Source organism: Calidris pugnax, unplaced genomic scaffold (genome assembly GCF_001431845.1).
Source record: "Calidris pugnax isolate Ruff unplaced genomic scaffold, ASM143184v1 scaffold56, whole genome shotgun sequence".
Classification (NCBI taxonomy): domain Eukaryota; kingdom Metazoa; phylum Chordata; class Aves; order Charadriiformes; family Scolopacidae; genus Calidris; species Calidris pugnax.
Window position 1 is genome coordinate 7,594,795 of NW_015090839.1, and position 19,319 is coordinate 7,614,113.

General features: G+C 36.5%; 1 protein-coding gene across 13 annotated transcripts in view; it reads left to right on the forward strand.

Annotated features, from left to right (window-relative positions):
• RALGAPA1 (Ral GTPase activating protein, alpha subunit 1 (catalytic)) overlaps nt 1-19,319 on the forward strand; it is a 123,929-nt gene that overhangs the window by 86,253 nt on the left and 18,357 nt on the right. For all 13 annotated transcript variants that reach the window (XR_001412007.1, XM_014941778.1, XM_014941781.1 and 10 more), the window contains 2 exons: nt 6,831-6,989; nt 8,941-9,068. Coding sequence is in view for 12 of the 13 variants with exons in the window: in XM_014941778.1 (XP_014797264.1) it covers nt 6,831-6,989; nt 8,941-9,068 (287 nt within the window). In the remaining variant the exon portion in view is untranslated. The remainder of the gene's footprint in view (nt 1-6,830; nt 6,990-8,940; nt 9,069-19,319) is intronic.

Consider the following 19,319-nt stretch of genomic DNA (forward strand, 5'->3'; position numbering starts at 1 on the left):
AACTTGCAGTAGTTGGCTTAGAACTGCTGCTGTTTTTTATATTGTAAATGTGCCTAGAGGTGCATGATAGGTTCATCTTATAAATGGAAATTAAATTAAATTAAAACAAAACTTCTTCCTGCCAGTCCAACCACTGCAAAATCAAGATTCTGCTGTTTCAGAGGCTAAGCCAATTTTAAACTTATTTTCCATCAGTGTTACAGAGTAGTAAATAAAACTTTTAAGTGACTTGGATACCTCTGAAGCATTTATTTCTGAAGACATGAAAAAGAGCAAGGAAAGATGTACATTCAGGGAGAACAGATGGAAATCTTCTGAATGCGTAAAGGAACTTTACGTTGAAATGCTCATATAAAATAGGTATTTAATTTGCAAATAGTAAATTAAAGATTTAATGTTCATAATGCAATCTATTTTGTTTTTCTTAGAATTAAAGATTAGAGTAAAAAGTATTTGCACTACCCTTACAAGAACAAACTTGCAAAGAAAATATCAGGATTAAATGAAACTGTGAAGACTCTCAGTTCAGAGTGAGAAAGCTCATGTATGTTCCTCTACAGCTACATCTGTCCAGTTCCTCGTCCTTTAGCCTGATAAGGGAGCGAAGGCATTGTAGGGGAGAAAATTATACATAAATAAGAAGTAGTAATGTTATTAATGATGAGAATACTAATTCATTGTGGACTTTGGTTGTATTACATTTTTCTAGATTGTGTGTCGTGGTCCTGACCACATAGATCATCTATAGCTAGTTTTTTTTTATTGTGATATTAACTTGTATTGGGAGCTTGAGGGTTCATGGATGTAAATTATTTGTAGAATTTTTGGGGGGACTTACAGTTAAGTACACTTGTTGCTTTAAAAAACCGCAACTCAACACACCTTAGTTGTTGAAACAAAGTTTTGTGCAAAATTCAACCAAAGTGTATATACACTGTAGACAGCAATGCTGCTTACATTTAATCGGCCAAAGTAGTTCAGTAAGCCATTGTTTCAGATGTTTCTGCTCCTTTTGTTCTTTTTATAATGAACATTTTCATTTTTGAGGAAGAAAAAAGTTGAGGCTAGCCGTTGTGTCATAAGAAAATATAATAGCCTTTTTTCTCCCTCCTTTAGGTAAGTGGGTATTAGAAATTACAGTAATTTTGGCAAGAGTTCAAGGGTTAATGCAACAGATAAATAAAAGGAATTTTCTGTAAATTGAGCCCTGCATTATTTCACTTGTCTTGCCTTTCCAAACCTAACTCATTTAATTTTAAAAAGTAAATACTTAAATTCTTCCTGACAGTGTGCTTTGCTTTTACTATCGTTTATTACTTCAATTATACTTGGTATCACTTAGAACAATCTGCCATTTGGAAATTTCAGTATAGCCTGCAGCTTAGTATTAAGTCTGGCTGCTATTGTAACATGTACAGCATATGACACTAATGTATCAAAATTAGATTTGATCATCCCTCCTGGTTATATTTATTTCACGTTTCTTTTGTATTCAGTTAACATAAATGTATTAGGAGAGCTGACACATGATGATGGCTATAGAGTAAGAATATTTTAAAGTATTTTGAGTTAAATTTGAAATTTCAGGTAACCTAACAGTAGGTCATTTTTATATATTTGTTTTAATGGAGTAGAGTTTCAAAGCGAGCCTAAAAAAATCTGTTTGTCTCTGACATCTCCTCAGGGCTGTGTTCCCGACAGCTCAGGTTCAAAATGGCTAAAACAGAGCTCTTAATCTCTTTCTCATTGCCACCTTTCTGGATCACCATGGATAACGTGAACATTGTGCCTGTCACTTGTGCCCATAGCCTGAAATCATCTTTAATTTGGTCCATTTATGGGATTCTTACATTCAGTCTGTGCTTAAGACTCTGTTCTTTTTTCTGAATAATGTTTCTTACAACATAGCCTTTCCATACACACAGTTAAAATATATCCACTATATCTTAAACTGTTGTTTTGATTGCTGAACCTTCCTCCTTCCTTTCTCTGGTTTTCATTCCTGAAGAATGCTGCTATCAAAGTCATTTTTCTAATATTTAACACCTTTTTACAGTTTCTTTGCATTTGTCCATCTTCATTTTGTGTCTTGTCTTATGCTTAGATAATAAACTCTAGAGCAGTTTTATCTGCATTTATGCAGTATTTAGCATTTTAGAATATTGGTATGTAATCTGTAGTTCCAGGTGTTTCAGCTATAGTGTATTAATGGCTACTTGAAGTATAACATTATTTTAGAGATTTTCATTATTTATATTATTGCTGTGCCCTACTTCTCTAATAAGGATTTGCACTATGTTTTGCTGACTGTGATTTATGCACAGAGTTGTAAATTTAGGAAGACAAGGTCAGGAAATGACTGTGAAGATATAATTGACTTACACAAGTGGTGGTGAGTTTCGAGTAACCATTAACACAGATTTCAGTCTTGGTACCTGTACGTTCTGTGTGCCCCAATCTGATTCTGTTAGATAACCTTGGGACCACATCACCTTCTTGGGAAGACATGTTGCTGCCTGGCCTTTAGGTTTCAGTGAGCAGAGGTGGCTGTAGCTCAGTATCTTTGTACCGCTTGTGTCCAGGACACTGAATTCTGTTCTGCTTCCCATTCAATACAAAGACATAAAGAATTCAGATTGGAGTTGAAAGAGGTCAGGCTCTGGCTCTCCTGTGCTGTAATAATTCCAGTGAATGATGGATTCTCCACACGTTTGCTGAGCTTGCAGAAGAGCTTTGTTGTGCTCAATTTCAAGGTCCTTTGATAGGGAACTGAAAAATGAGGAAGAAAAACCAAAAATCTTCTTTCTAAAAGTTTATGCAAAACCTAGCAGACCTTGGAAAGCTTTGCAAGACAATTTCAGATATTGGATTTCTTCCATGAATCAAGTGCTGTAGATGAGTCAAGTTATCACCATTCAAGCATTTTCATAGGCTTTGCTTGCTGACCAAGGTGGGACATCTGAAAGAAGCAATATGTAGCAGTATGTTAGTGTCAGAGCTTCTTCTGATCTACTCCAGAAAAAGGAACAGAATGACTTACCCAGAATTTAATTCTTCTCCAAACATAAAGATGAAATTGGCAACACCCAAACTTGATTACTTGTCTATTATTTTTGTCAGTCTTCTACCTCCTATAATGGAAACAAGATCTTGACCATAGTTTTGATCCTGAGTACTTTACGTCTTGTTACAAACCAGCATTCATGCTTTATACCATCATCCACATACTTGTGTTGCCTGATTTTTGACTCTCAATCCATTATATATCACAGAGATGCCATTCCACACTTTACTCAAACTGGATCTTTGTTAAATCATTCTTGGTACTAATCATGAGGTGAAATACACCTGGCAGGGCTTGGAACTCACTGCAATAATCTGATTCATTTTGCTTTTCCTCTGAAGAAGTTAGTGCTTTTAGCCTGAAATGTATCCTCCCACCTCTATGGGGGTACATAGCAAAGTACACTTTGCATCCAAAAATATGTGTCCTTTATCAGTAGTCCTCCTTCTGAAATAACCACACAATACACTTTTATCACACCACAGTCAGTGTCAGTCTGATAGGAAAGCATGCATCACGAGGGATGCTCTGGGTAGCTTTCGTAAAAGTGCAAGAACTGGTGTCCTGTCTGATAAGCTGCAGGTATCGGTAACAGGTACACAGGGACAACCTTTGATAAACGAAATTCAGAGGCAGTGATGCCCTCAGGACACTGCATTACCTATATGTTTTGGTTTTTAGAGCCAATTTGGCATGTACACTGTCACCATCCCTTGTTCCTAACAGTGTGGGAGATAGTTGTCTTTGAGTACAAAGACAGTAAGTAAAGGAGGGCTAATTCTTGTAGTAAGTAGTTTAATATTGCTGAATTAGGAGTATTGCAGTGCAGTGATGGGCATATCAGTCCTGGTTCTTCTTTTTGGCAGCCAGTTCAATGAGTTCAGTTCAGTCGGTGCACCAGATGGCCACCCCTCAATCTAGGGTCGTGTAGCTTTTTCATGTTTCACAAGATTTCATATCTAAACTGATTTGCCTCTTGCTTTCTCTTTGGTTAGGCAGCCTCATCTCTTCTCTTGCTTCTAAGTGCAGGGCCATCAGTCCCTCAAGCCCTTCTGTTGTCATATTTCACCAGATAGTTTGACTGTCATTTCGCCTAGGAAGGTAGGAAGAGATTCAGGCCCTCCACAATTCCACAGATAGTCATCTTTTACGACATTTTCATCACTGCCAAGTGTCATCCAAGGTTTTTGCAGCTGGTGTTTGCATGTTGCACATCAGTCATTCAGGTTGCTGCCTCGTTTTGTTCTGATCTAGTCTAATAAAACTCAGCATAGTGAATGTTGTTATAACCAATTCTTTTGTTGGGCTGGGTTTGCTGTTGGCACAAGAGCATCCCTAACTAAGTGTTGTTCAAAATAATTCAGCCATCTACAAAAGGGGCAGGAGCGGCTCACTTCAAAGGAGCTGCAGTCCTTGGAGATTAGATGTATCTATGATCTGGTCCAGGCAAAACAAATGACTTGTTGAGCATCAGACAGGATGTAGGGTATTGATGCCATCTGTCCCTTGCCCAGTCCAACACTGAAGAAAATCCTTTTCTTTTAGAAATGCAACCCTGTTTTTCAGTCTGATACAATTGAAAGCTAGGAGAGAGGAGCAGAGGTGCTGCTTTCTTTCCTTTTATCCTTTTTTTTTTTTTTTTTATTGTCTTAAAGGCAGTTCCTGTTACTCCACAGCATGGAAACCAAGTGGGAAAGTAATCTATGCAAATTACATGTACTTCTCTGGTTGAATCATGTTCCCTCCACTCATGGCCCAGATGGCCACCCCTCAATCTAGGGTCGTGTAGCTTTTTCATGTTTCACAAGATTTCATATCTAAACTGATTTGCCTCTTGCTTTCTCTTTGGTTAGGCAGCCTCATCTCTTCTCTTGCTTCTAAGTGCAGGGCCATCAGTCCCTCAAGCCCTTCTGTTGTCATATTTCACCAGATAGTTTGACTGTCATTTCGCCTAGGAAGGTAGGAAGAGATTCAGGCCCTCCACAATTCCACAGATAGTCATCTTTTACGACATTTTCATCACTGCCAAGTGTCATCCAAGGTTTTTGCAGCTGGTGTTTGCATGTTGCACATCAGTCATTCAGGTTGCTGCCTCGTTTTGTTCTGATCTAGTCTAATAAAACTCAGCATAGTGAATGTTGTTATAACCAATTCTTTTGTTGGGCTGGGTTTGCTGTTGGCACAAGAGCATCCCTAACTAAGTGTTGTTCAAAATAATTCAGCCATCTACAAAAGGGGCAGGAGCGGCTCACTTCAAAGGAGCTGCAGTCCTTGGAGATTAGATGTATCTATGATCTGGTCCAGGCAAAACAAATGACTTGTTGAGCATCAGACAGGATGTAGGGTATTGATGCCATCTGTCCCTTGCCCAGTCCAACACTGAAGAAAATCCTTTTCTTTTAGAAATGCAACCCTGTTTTTCAGTCTGATACAATTGAAAGCTAGGAGAGAGGAGCAGAGGTGCTGCTTTCTTTCCTTTTTTCCTTTTTTTTTTTTTTTTTAAAGTCTGCTGTTGACAACCAATATAAGCTTTCAGATAAGATGAAGGTAACATTCCAGGAGGTTTTGCAATATAAACAAGTGAATACTTGCAATGAAATTTCTCTGATGACTCTGTATATGTTTTGCTTTTATTTAAAGTGCAGTTATATTCTTAAAATGAATACCGAAAACTGTTGCCTTTCTATATACAACAACTTCTTGTAAGTGCTCAGAGAAGCATCTGCCTGTTACCCGTTAACAGCAGTTCACAGTGTTGTCCTTTGAATAACATCAAGGCAATTGTTTGACAAATTCTACCTACCTGAAACTGTGCAAACAAACTGACAGCTGTGGGTGAAGACAATTGTCAGCTGTAATTGGTGATCACAAGGAGGAAAGAATGAGATTCCAGCTTGAATTTTCAGAAATAGCCCTTACTGGAAAGAAACTCATGCTTAATAATCTGAATGTCTTTGATCAGTGCATGTAAAACCTCTCTCCATGATGTTAACATTTGATTGTCAGATGGTGATGTTTAGCAGAAAGAGCATTTCGGAGCTTCAGTGCAGATAATTCCAAAATGTTCAAGATATTCCTTAATCTGGTTATATGATTACAAGTGAAGATACAGTATGGATTTTGAGGAACTCATTTGGCCATTCTGAACCAAATCAAAAGCCATTTGGGGTTTTTAGGGGACCAGAGCGCATTATTTTTACAGAGGTATACAGGTTTCATGGGAAATGAGCATATGGTTTAGTTAATCTAGGGACTGTGGAAAATGCAGTAGCTCTTCTCCTTTAAAAGCTTTTTGTTTCTAGTAGCCAGTGTGGGTTTGGGCTAGAATGATGAGGTTGAAGACTGCTCAGATATGTAGCTTTTAAATGGGTGTTCATTCGTTTTCTTTAAAAATTCATATAGAATTTAGAAATTCGCTGCCTGTCAATGATGACAATGGTGAAAGCATTTTAGTAAATCAGATTGAATCTCTCTGCATTCTTGAGATAATATAAACAAAATTTTAGCTTTCAGGAGAAAATAAATACTGATGTTAAGTTAAATAGACATTAGTACCAATATATAAAAATGTGTGGCATAAACCAATACTGTGAACTAATACTATCATTGAAATTGTAAGAGAACTATAGTGGAACTTGATTATTTTATTTTATTTATTTTTTATTTCTTTTTAGTGGGTTTGTCCTTTTGAAATATGAGCACTTAGTATAGCTGTATGGCTGTAGAATATATGTAAACTGATGGCGTTTTATCCCTGCTTTTCCAGCTAAGACATTTAGGAAATGATGAAGTACACATTGTCTGGTCAGAGCATACTCGAGATTATAGAAGAGGAATAATTCCAACAGAATTTGGTGATGTTCTTATAGTTATCTATCCCATGAAAAACCATATGTTCAGTATCCAGATCATGAAAAAGCCTGAGGTAAGGGTGTTTTTTTCTTTTGCATTTCTTTCGTGTGTTTAATATGAACTGGGTTGTGTTATGAATCTGAGATTTGTTGTAATAGATTTATCTAAAGGATCCAATAGATTGATCCAGCAGTTCCAATAGATTGATCCAAGGTGATGTGTCTTTAACACGGACGTTTGCAGTGGTGGTAGGAGGAAGAGGAAGAACTCAGAGTACAATTCATAGTAAAATCAGTAACTTGAAATGGCAAAGGCCTGATCCTGTCAAGCATACCTGTTAACATCATAAACTGGAAACAAAGATAGAATATTCTATGTAATCATTTAAGTATTAAAATAAACTTGGCACACTTTTTTATGAAATTTGATACGTGACTGGGAGCTGAATAATATCATGCTCCAGCTTTCTCCATCGATGTTGTATTCCCCATTCTTCTTCTCAAAGCCAGTTTGTGGTTTCTCCTCAAACTCCACAGAAGAATTCGGAGATTAATTCAGCAAAGCAAGACCTTTCAACTCTTAGGTACATGAACACACTCTCATTCAAATGCCTCAAATGTCTGTGCTGGCCCTGTTCTTCAAACAGTGCTTTAGTGTAGCAAACACTGAGTAAAAGTACTCATGAGTGTTTCTACTGCATAATTTCTGTGCATGATGTCACTTGCCATGAATTTCTGTACTTTAAATATTAAAATTCTTTCTAGAAGCACTAATATTAATAAATGAGATTATGATGGAAATAAGATTCCCTCTATATGATGAACGCCTCCATCCAATGAGTAGCATGAAATGACACCCAGTACATGGTCTTGTTATTACTGGGTTACTTACATTTTCAATTAATTAATAAGTATATTCTTTTTCTTAGTACTTTAAGTACAAAGAGCTGCATTATTGGGGGTATGCAGGTTAAGAAGGAAAAAGAAAAGTACTGAGAGCAGGGATTGTTGTTCTTCCAACAGGAGGTCCTTTATGTGAAAAAAAAGTGCTTTCCATCAGATTTCAGTATTCTCAAAACTGCATTAAATGACTGATGGCAAAATGTAATACAGGGTTCTAAACTTCTTTTGCAGCATTGGTTTCATCTTAGCAGGAAGAATATTTAGTCTATACTCTGCTCTCTTTGTTGACCTGATTCATAAACTTTACTCTTCTTCACATGCTTTATGCTAGCAACTTCAGAACTTTATTCACACATACAGGAAATGAAGATACTTAACAGAGTTTTATTTTCTTTTTTTTTAATTGCAGAATGATGATTGATTAGAGAAAAATGTAATGCCAAAACATAAGATCCATCTGTTCTGTAAACCTCTTGGGTGCTACCTATACTAAACATCAAGGTTTTCTGCAGCTCTCACAAATGAGGCTTTACACTTAGGGTCCAAAGAGGCCAACTTTTCATCACAGATATCTCCTGTAAAGGGTTTATAATCTATTTGTATAGATACCATAGAAAGATAGAAGAGGAAAAGAAAATGTCAGATTAAAGTCTGTACACCAGTAATTGTATGACAGTTGCACTTTGAGTTGGTCCTTAAGGACATGTAGTATCTAAAGCTATGATAAATATTATTTTAAAATTTGAGTAATTATCCCTTTTGCTGACTACCACCTACAATACTGTCATCTAGCCTTTCAACCTCATAACCTTCACATGCATGACTGTCCATAGGACTTTGGCAGCAAATGTTGGAATTAAGCTTTGATGAGACACAGTATTCAAATGGTTGCTTAATTTTTTTCAAATGATGCGTTATCTGTTACCAAGGATATCAAGCAGTTATATGGCTGTATATTTCCACAAGAGAAAAGGTCTGTCACGGAGCACAATAACTGTTCTGATTATCTAGCGATGAGGAGGAAAAAAAATTATATATTTGAGTGCTCTATTGTTAACGTTGATTGCTAATTGTTATAGCTAAGATCTTACTTTATGTTGAATTTCTTAATTTTTTATTCAGGTTCCATTTTTTGGTCCACTCTTTGATGGTGCTATTGTGAATGGAAAAATTCTTCCTATTATGGTTCGTGCAACAGCTATAAATGCAAGCCGTGCATTGAAATCATTAATCCCATTATACCAAAACTTGTATCCTTTCACTCACATGGTTTCCAAGGCCTATACATTCCCTTGCAGTTCTACAGATGTGATATTCATGTTTTCTGTCAGATTAACATAGGGAAAATATTTTCAGTGCTTTATGGTGATGATGCCTTTAAGAAATTTAAACCTATAGAAGACAATTCAGACAAAGACCAGCTTTTTTAAATTGTGAAGAATAGATTTAGTGCTGAAAATCACCTGTTTCTAATATTTCATAACATGTATTTATCACTTCTTGTTAAACAAAATTATTTTAATGACCATTTTGTAAGTAAACTTTCTAAAATAGCAATGTCATGGTGTTAATAATCTTTCTTTCCTTAAAGAGATTTAGTATTTATCCAGTATTAATGTGACTTAGTTTTGTTTTCCAGTTCCAAGAAGGATATGAATGCTGTTTTCCTTCAAGATGAGAAATTCATTAAATTTTTGTCACACAGATTTTATTAATTCAGCTCAGAACACAAAGTTGTTGTTAATATTATATTAGTGACTTTGTAAAGATGTCAGAAAAGGTTATCTCGTTGTTGTTGTTGGAACTAAAATTGTAGTTTTTTGAAAGGGCTGCTCTTGGAGGAGTAGATTTACCAATGAAAAATTAAAAAAACACAAGGTAAGTCAGTCACTTACACCTTTCCCCTTCTTAAGACTGAGTTCTGTTATATACCTGTTAGTTAAATCAACAGGAACATACTATTTTTTGATTTCATAAATTGAAAGTTACGTTTAAATTTTGATTTGAGAGAAATTCTGTGCTTAATTTCCACCCAAGCTGTAGATACTTGTATCTGTCATGTGGTAGACTGTTGCTAAAATACTCTGTTTTTTCTAAGGCTGACTGTTAATACTCAGAGTTTTGGATTAGATATGATGAAGTGGATTTACAGATGAATGATGGATGGTCTTTGATGTGATCACATTAAATGACGTTTGTGCCGTTTCTGTAGATGACAGATGTTGATTCATTGTATTTTTATGTTTGGAAAGGTCCGATCTTTTTGTCATTACTCAAGTGGCTTAATCAAAGAATTTAAAATGTATTATCATCATTATACCATGAAAAGTGATGGCTTATAGCATTATATTGATGTATAGTGATGAGCAATTGGAAAACAATTTACTTTGAAATAACAAACTTTCAGTACCAAAAAACCCCACAAACTCATATGTTTAAACTTCTTTACAGAAGATGGAAGTTGTAATAAGTTCCTTGGACGTAGCTTGCCAGCTCAATTTCTAGCAATTTGCCAATTCCCAAGAGCTGTGTACTGTACACTTACTTTTAAATCATTTCTCCAAATTGTACTTTTTATGTGCATGAAAGCACTGCATGTCATTTATTATATAATGTGGCCTCCATTAAAATGTTGATATTTGTCTCCTAATATGGTTAGCATAGTAATCAGAGACCGTTACATATAGTTAGTGTTAGAATAGTATTGGTCAGTGGGTTTCGTGTCATCACTTGATAAGCTTATGAAGCACCAGTTGATTGGACACTGGTGTTAATGGGCAGCTTCATTAAGTAGTTGGGGGAATTCTTTTTCCACCTGGCTTGGAGCATCTTATATTCAGTGCTTCGTATAATACTTTAAAAATTAAAACAGGTGTGTGGGCAGTTCTTTAAAAGCTGTTTGCTTGGCACAAAGAAAAAACTTCCCCGGCTTGAACTAGACCGTAGTGGAGTCAGTTCTGTCAAAACAGAAAAAAAGACTTCAAAGTTTTGCCTAGCTCTCAGTGGCTTAAAAAACTCTTGATTAAAAATGTCATGGACACGTTCTTGGTTTTCAAACCATGACCAGATTTGTGGAATTTCCCTCATACAAGAATGGCAAAGACTGGTGGGTGTTTCTTGTAACATGGACATGGTCTGTTAACTAGGAATATTTGAAATTTGAATCTAATTATGTTCCTGCAATAGCAGGGAATTGAAGACATCGAGGATTGTCTTTACTGTCTCCCATTTTTTTCCTTTGGCATATTTTGGCTACAGCTGTAGCAGTTCACTCCTGGCTTTTAAGTTTGTTGTGAACTGAAGCTAGAGGTGGGGGCAGGAGTATTTTATGGTCTGTGGTTAAGTAGCTTTTCTGGAGACGCCACCAGACTTAATGTCTCATGTGCAAGACTGAACTCATTGATCAAGGTGGTCTTTCCTTGTGTTTAAGTGTTGCTGGAGCACAGAAAAATAGGGCTTAGAGCAGTGAAAACAGCGTGTTCAAAGGGGGAAGAAAAAAGGTACAGAAAAGGTATTTTTCAGAAGGTACACTAAAAGCAGACCCCCAGCTGGAAAAGTGAAGATGATAATCAAGGCTTCCTACACATGCAGGACCATAATAGTGTTGGTGAAAGAGAATTCTGAAGTGATCTGCTTAAAATTAATTTTTGCTAACTTACTTATGAATATCTAATACACTGGAGCAGTGTTAGCTTATTAGGGGCTTTGATGATGGTTAGTAGAAATGCTGTTTAATGTGGGTCTTGAGGGAACAAGAATGCTTGAGACTTCTGTCAAACAGAACATGTTTCAAGCCCTACACTTAACTATTAGCTCTCTTAATTTCAAGGCCAGCATCAATGTATGGATGTCTCCGTGCCTGCAGGTGTGTGGTTCATTTCCCTGTGCTGTGTCATCGCTGATAGGCACCTTTTGACCCAATGTAGAGTTGATGATGACATACACATCTGTGCTTATCTATTTATTTTTTTTTTAATATTTCTGTTGTCACGTTGCACATCTTTGTGGTGAGGCTTGATCACCCTAAACTCTTAATTAAAAAGTAGAACTCTGTTGATTTGCTCGTGTATGAGATGTGAAGAAAGTGGCACCAAGTTTGACCCATCTGCTTCCGAGGAGGGCTTATCTGTTCTCCCAGTTACTGCATTTTCTAAGTGCAGACCTGACCGACAGAATCAGCTGTCATTTGTAATCAGCAGGGATATTCAGTCCTCTTCATGTAACCTGATTGCAACTTTTTCCTTATTGCGCCAGTCTGTTAATGACGATGTGGCAATGGGTAGTACGTGTGAATAGTATAATACTGGTTGCATGGATACAGGGAATTCTGCTCATCTCCCTTTATAGTGTGTCCTGACTTTGAGCATGTATTGTACGGCCTGAAGTAGCTTTCTGAGATTGACAGATTCTATCAATCGCTTTCCTCTTTCTGACATTATGTTGATACTTCCGATAACAAACTCGGATAGCAAAACATTTTGAAAATTTGAATTTTTAAACTATTTTAAAGGGTTTGTCTGCTGTGTGTTTTTATTCTTTGCTCAGAATTCTATAACAATATGTTTCTGTATTTTAATATTTTAAGATTAAAAATTTACTCAGTTGATCAGCAAATGTCAGCCAGGCATGGCAGGTATCCTGCTTTAACTTGATGCTTGACGTTGTCATTGCTGCAGGTGCGTGAAGACAATATTGCCCTTTTGGGTGGAGTTTCTGCATTGATTTGTGGATTTTACTTTAGTTTGAGGATTCTGCAGCCCCTCGCTATCTTTTGGTGGCTTGGCTTTCTTGTAACAGTACCCCCTCACCGACAGGCGGCACATACGTGCACGCAGTAGCAGGTGATAATTGCGTTGTCTTGCTAATGAAGCAGCAGTACCCCCTTCTCTGTCTCAGAGCTGATGTGTTTCTTCTTCTCACTGCTTTTGTCATTGTTGTAAGTACATGCTTATCTCCTGAATTCACTCCAGCGTTTCGTAAACTAGGAAAACTTCTGAGACTTATAACTGCAGGTATAATAACGGCACTGAATGTTGAGAAAAATCACTATGATGTAGAATAAGGAGGCCAATATTTAGGGGATTGTTAAATACTCTCTATTTACTCAGTTGTATTGAAATTCCTGATAGGACTGGTTTTATTCATGGATTGCATCTCGAAGTAAGCACTTTGTCACATTCTGAATTCAGAATCTACCACATGTAGGAAACGGATCAATACTAAATATTTTGAACAATAGAAAGAGTGGCTTCGTATAAAATTTTACTTGAACTTCCTGAGTAAACAACAGATGTTAGCCAGATGCCAAGAGGTGCACCAAGATACTCTTCTTTACTGAACACTGATCACTTCCAGTGATCCAACTTGTTAAAATTGTGTCATACGACAAAACAACTAGAAGCCTTGTGGGAGTGGAATTCCAAGTGTGAAACAATTTGTGTTACTTTTTGCATCATTGCACACAGATTTTGGAATGTTAACAATTATTCCAAACAATCTACACTTGTAGTGCAGTTAGTGCAAATAGCGCAATTCAGGCACCATAATGCTTTTTCTCTTATGTAGTACTCCCCTCCCAAAGGGTGCTACCTAAAGGATGAGTTCATCATATGACCCCTGCTGTTTTTTCCAGAAGAAAATAAGAGTTATTTCTAAAATCTATTTTACTGTTTAGCAACGGAAATTGTTTTCCAAGTTCAAGCAAGAATCATAAGGTAGAGAATGTGATGTTCAGTCTTTCCTGTACTTTGACTTGCTCAGTTTTGTTGTTCTCCCAAATCCTACTTCTGCTGCCAACTCACTTAATCTTTTAATAATTCAAAATGCGATTAATTAAATGCCTGCATACAATGGTATAACATGAAAACCTGAAGATTTCCAAGGCATTTATAAGTATCTGATTGTTTTAATGGACTCTTCAGGTATTTCAGTTTCAAGAAGTCATGTGTAACAGTTTATCTGTGCATTATAAGGAAACCTAGATATAAGAGGAAAGTTTTATATCTCTATATAGAGTCATGTGTGTATGTGTGCATTTCCACATGTATGTGTGTGTCTACTTGTAGGTATGCAATGAGAGTAATAGGTACATTTATTACCTTTATAGATTTTTCCCCTGAACTAATACATCCAATTAATGTATTTTCCTTTGATGTCACAAGTATATTTTAATAATAAGAGACTGTTGTAAGGCAAATTCCAAAGGAAATACGAGGAAGATTTGGTTTCTTGTAAACCACAGATGGCTAAAGTACTCAGAATGGCAAACCACTAATGCAAAAAAAAGCAAAATGCACAATACTTAAATAACTGCTGTATTTAAGAATGTTCATATTAAAGGTTAATGTTCTAATGTCATACAGAAAAGTGGTACAGTTTGAAACATCTCATGTAAAGTAATTGTATAGATGATGACAGTGTGGTGTAGTAGAATCATCTAAGGTAACTTTTGTGTGGATAACATCGCACTGAAGTTTGCCCAATTTAAAAAACACCAAATAAAAAACCAGCAAAGATTCCAAAGCATAAATTGTGCTATTTATGTTCGTTAAGTGTGGTTTGAAATCCTGTCTTAGGGACGTCTTACCTAACTATATATCTAATGCTGCTCAGTAAATGAGGAGAGTATTGATTGGCATATGCTGCTTAAATCGATCACCTTGACAGCCAGAATTACAGTAATCTGTCAGTATTAATGACTGTCTTTCAAGCCTTGATACCTCTCCTTCGCTTGTCTCGTCTTGCCTCACTTCTGTTTGAAGTGCATTTTCTTGCAACCTCTGGTTTTGTCAGAGTAGGTACTTTTGTAGTGGTTTTTTGTCCCCTGAGTCCAATTTATTGGCTTGATCATGCAATTAGAGTTAAAATGCAACACCAGGGAGCAAAAGTAGGCAGTGTTCGGAGTAACAATTGGACCTCAGGGGTAGTGCAAGCCTGTTCTCAGCCATCATTTATTAGTTACCTGTTGAAAGAGTAGGATTGTTTTGCAATGAATAATTCCAAAGCATCACTTTAAATGCCTTTGATTTTAGCCACTAGAGACAACTGATTGAACCAACATTTGTGATTGGTTTTTAAAGTCTTGACTTAGTGTTTGTCATATAGACACTTCAGATAACTGCTGGAGAGATACTTGCAGATGTGTGTACCAAGCTGCTGGCCTTACTGCATTTTCATACACATCATTTCAGTTGCTTTTCATGCATTTTTAATATGAGGAATAAATTGAAGAGTGAGGCTTGAAAGCTGTGTCTTAATGTAGCAGGGTTTCATGTATATTGTCTGTGAGGTTTTTTGCAAAACACACGTATACATACTTTTCTTCAGCAGCAGTTCTGGATTTATACACGTTCAGGTAAACGTGTTTTCTTCAGTAATTGCCCTGCTTCTAATCCCGCAGAGCCTGCCTTCTCTACCCCAGGTAGCTCTTCTGCCTTTACCTCTTCGTACGGGCTGTCTGCAGATATGAATTGGGATGCTGGGAGCACCTGTTAAAGAGGTATCGTGTAAGCGCATGGGTTTAAGGGTAATGATGTTGTTGTCATCACAAGATATCTATAACTTGAGGTTTTTTAATTAGTATTACAGCTTTATTTATTAGTTACTCTTCCCTAATGAAATGCGTGAGACTCTTAATAGTGGTGAAAAGCAGAGTACCAGATGAGACAAAACTGATCAACTCTAGCAATACTATTTTCTACTAATAATTGCACTTACAAAGAGCTGAGTGCTCTGTTGATGTTGTAGACAATTACAGGGGAGACTCAAATGTTTTTGTGCTGTTAAGAAAAATACATTCTAAGTTCTTCTGCACTCTTTCATAAATTTAATTTACCCATCTGAAGGGGGGTTATTGGTTCTACCGATTTCTGTGTAAAATATGGGTAGGCTTATGCCTGTGGCATTCTCTTCTATAATAAAAGGATATCAGTGGGCTACCCTGAAAAGCAGTGAAGTGCTTTATCAGCCTCCTAGAACTTTTGAATTTGGGTCTGTCAGTACAGATTGCTTGAGGGAGGGAAGTTGTTCTTTGTTACTGCATCTTTTTAAGGTAGGAAATTTTTGTTTGTTGTAAGCGGGAAGTTAGCAGCGCTATCACTCTTTCATAATGAAATGTGGTTTAAATATATATAGATCTCTCTTAAACAAAAATTTGCAGAGAGAAGGCTGGGAGTCCTTAAATTGGAATGAAAAAGATAAACTGGTTCAATCTTATGCAGAGTTAATTGCTTTGTATGTAACACAAAATGACAGGTTTTTTGTTAATACCTACTTAGCCTTATTAATTAATTAAATGTTTTGGATAACAAAAGCCCTTTGTTAAAATGTTAAGACTCTTGCCCCCTTAAGGTGTTAAAATTCATAGAGATTTCTTTGATAACTGTCAGAAGTCTGTGAATACAAGCAGGGAAGGTTAAACAATTTTTCCTGATGTGTCTAAGATTTAAAGAAGGAAATGTTTTTAAACTATTTAAGCCCTATTTTTATCTTGTAAAAGACAGCATTGTTTATTGATTTAATCCTTTTCTAGTCATAAATTCAAGCCTCATCACAGATAAGTGACTTGCAATATTTGTATGTTAAAACACTAAAAGCTGTGTGTATATATAAAGAGTAAGTATATAATACTGTGTGTGGCTGATTCTGATATTTAAATTGGTGGGAAATGTGGGAGATTATTTGTAACAAGGAAAACTGAAAAACAGTTATGTCTGTGAAATAGAACGATGTTTTTTGGTGAGTTGAGTAAGATACTGGCAAACTATTTCTGCGTCATTCTACGTATGGTAATCAAGACAGTTGGGGCATGTTTTCCAGTGCCAACAGAGGGACTAGAAGATGATAGGTCCAAAAAAAAAAAAAAAGAGGAAATTAATAGGAACTAGCACATTGGATGTCTTTGTTCTCCTACAGGTCTGTATTTCAGTTACCAAAAAAATGGGTTATATGTAATACTTGTCAGTATATGGAAATATCTAGCTGGAGAGGGAATATACTTTGCATAACAATATTCACTAGTTAAACAGGTCAAAATTATAACAAAAAAGGATGTATGTCTATAGTTTATTTTTATGTACCACATACTTAATAGAAAAATGGAATAAACTAACATAAAGCAAGGATTAAAAGTTAGTATTTCACTAATTGGAATTACCATATGGTAGTGCGAAGGACATGAGTCCTAATCATAGCCTGGCCAATCAAATTAATCTCAATATACTTTCTAGGCATTGAGAAAATAGTTTAATTGCTGATTAACTGCACCTGAATAGATCTGTGGGTCACAAATATATCTATCTCCTTCTGAATGCTTCTCCTCCCAAACATAGAAGAATGCAGGCTATTAGAAAATCCTTTAATTTCTGCTTGCCAAACCATAGTTACCATCCATCTGTTCTTGCCAATTGTGGAAAAAGGTCAGTTTTCAGCAAAGCCATGCATTTCACAGAAGGTATGTGAAGTGAAATTTCACAGGGGACATGATGGATCCTGATTCTTAGTGATAAACCTTTGGGGCCAGCAGGGTTGGCATATGGTTCAGCATGATATGAAGGCTTGGGTTCCCTGGCTTCACTTCTTTGGCGTGGAACTGATAAAACCTGGCTCTTAAGTATTGTTTCGCTGGACACCAATCATGGGCAGCAGGAACTGCCCATTTAACTCTCTGTGGGAAGGAAGCCCAGGCTGTGTTCACAATAGTGCCATTGTAGTGCTGCAAACTGCTCTCAACAGCTTGACAGCACTGGGGAGGAGGGCGAAGGGGCTGCTTTACTAATTGCCCTTCAAAATAAAGAGAGAGGGAAGTGACTGAAAATTAATATTTGTTTTCTTCATTTAAATAGAAGAAACCTGTTTTCGAGTTTTAAAAATCATTTTTAAAACGATATTGAAACAATTTTACTGCCCTCTGAAGAGACTTATAAGTAGATTATCTCGTAGCAGTACTGCAGCAACCCAGGGTAAAGAGAAAATATTCTCTTCAACAATAAAAGGAAAAAAGAAAGGTAGTTGTAAAGTTTATTGAAGTACAGAATGGCATTATTGACAAAACTTCTCATGAGAGACATTTTCTTTTTTACTATGTAGTATGGAGTTGCGAATTAATACATATCTGTATGGGCAGCCTTTTCACTGGACAATATTTAATACTAATATAATTGTTATTTATGTAATTTTACAGTTTGTAGTGATGTCTTCATGAAAGGCACTTTCTTTACCATTTCTCTCATCAATGAATCTGTCTATATATGCAGAAAAAGTGTTTAAGGTAGAAATTTAAATATTTGAATGTATGAAAACAGTGGGCTCGAGCATTCGTGCTAATAACGGAGAATGAAGAGCCAGTTTTGCTTCTATATTTTTACGCTCGTCAACCTTAATTACTTGAATTAAAACCGATGCAATGCTGAGTGTCAGAGTGAGGATAAATCCCTCTCCCGAAATCAGGAGTCTGTACATTATTTGTGTACTGAAGTGATGACCGAAAGATCTTAAGGTCTCACCTTGGCACGTTTGGTGCCACATCCTTCATGAACCTCAGTCCCTTGGCCCGCTGACCCTCTGCCTCCCCACTGCCTGCGAGTGGGAGCATCGCTCCAAAGAGAGCCTGAAACAGTGGCAGCTCTAATGGGCTTCAAAACAGTTAGCACAACCTACCTTACAGGTTCATCAATTCCCATCCTGGATACATTAGTAAGAGAAATCCTCCCTGGAAGTTGGAGTAGGAATTCTGCCTGCGTAAGGGCTTCAGCACTGTTTCTGTCACTGTTTGTTTTCACCTCCGTAGACTGTTACTAAAACATGGACAAGTGGGGTATTTGTAAATACTGTCATTAGTCTTCTGAACACACAGCCAGTAGATTTAATGAGTAATCTGGTACAGTGTTGAAGTATTCGTCCTTCTGACACTGCTAGCCGTTTGGTATTACTCTCTAATTTCATGCTAAAATGCAGTTCAGGGTTTGTAAAACTGACAATCCACAATAAATGGTACCAAAAGTGAGACTTTCTGCTATATGTTTGTGTTAATATGCTCCTGCTATATTTCAAACAGATAATTCATTGAATGCCCATTCTTCCTCTTACTGCAGAGTAGATTATATTTAAGTCAAGATTAATGGATAGATTCTGATGTTAAAATCCAGCCTCTGAGCCTGTTGTTCCCTAGAGGCATATAGTGCATTAGTTTAAGCCAATATGCTGCTTATCGTAGATACTATGACACTGTCTTAAATGACAGTTTACTGTACTTTGTTACTGCTTACTCTGGTAATAAAATCACTATATTGTGTTCTTGATAATTACAATATTAAATAGAAACTTAATTTGATTACTGCACATTTAGATACAGATAGTTCTTAAGTAATTGTCCACTGTAAAATTTCTGATACTAATTTTTTCTCTCATGAGGTGTGTTCTGTCAGTGTCTAAGCTTAATACTTAGTTCAGTCACCTTAGCAGAAAAATTGCTGAAAAGAGATCTACACTGGGATTTTTGGGTG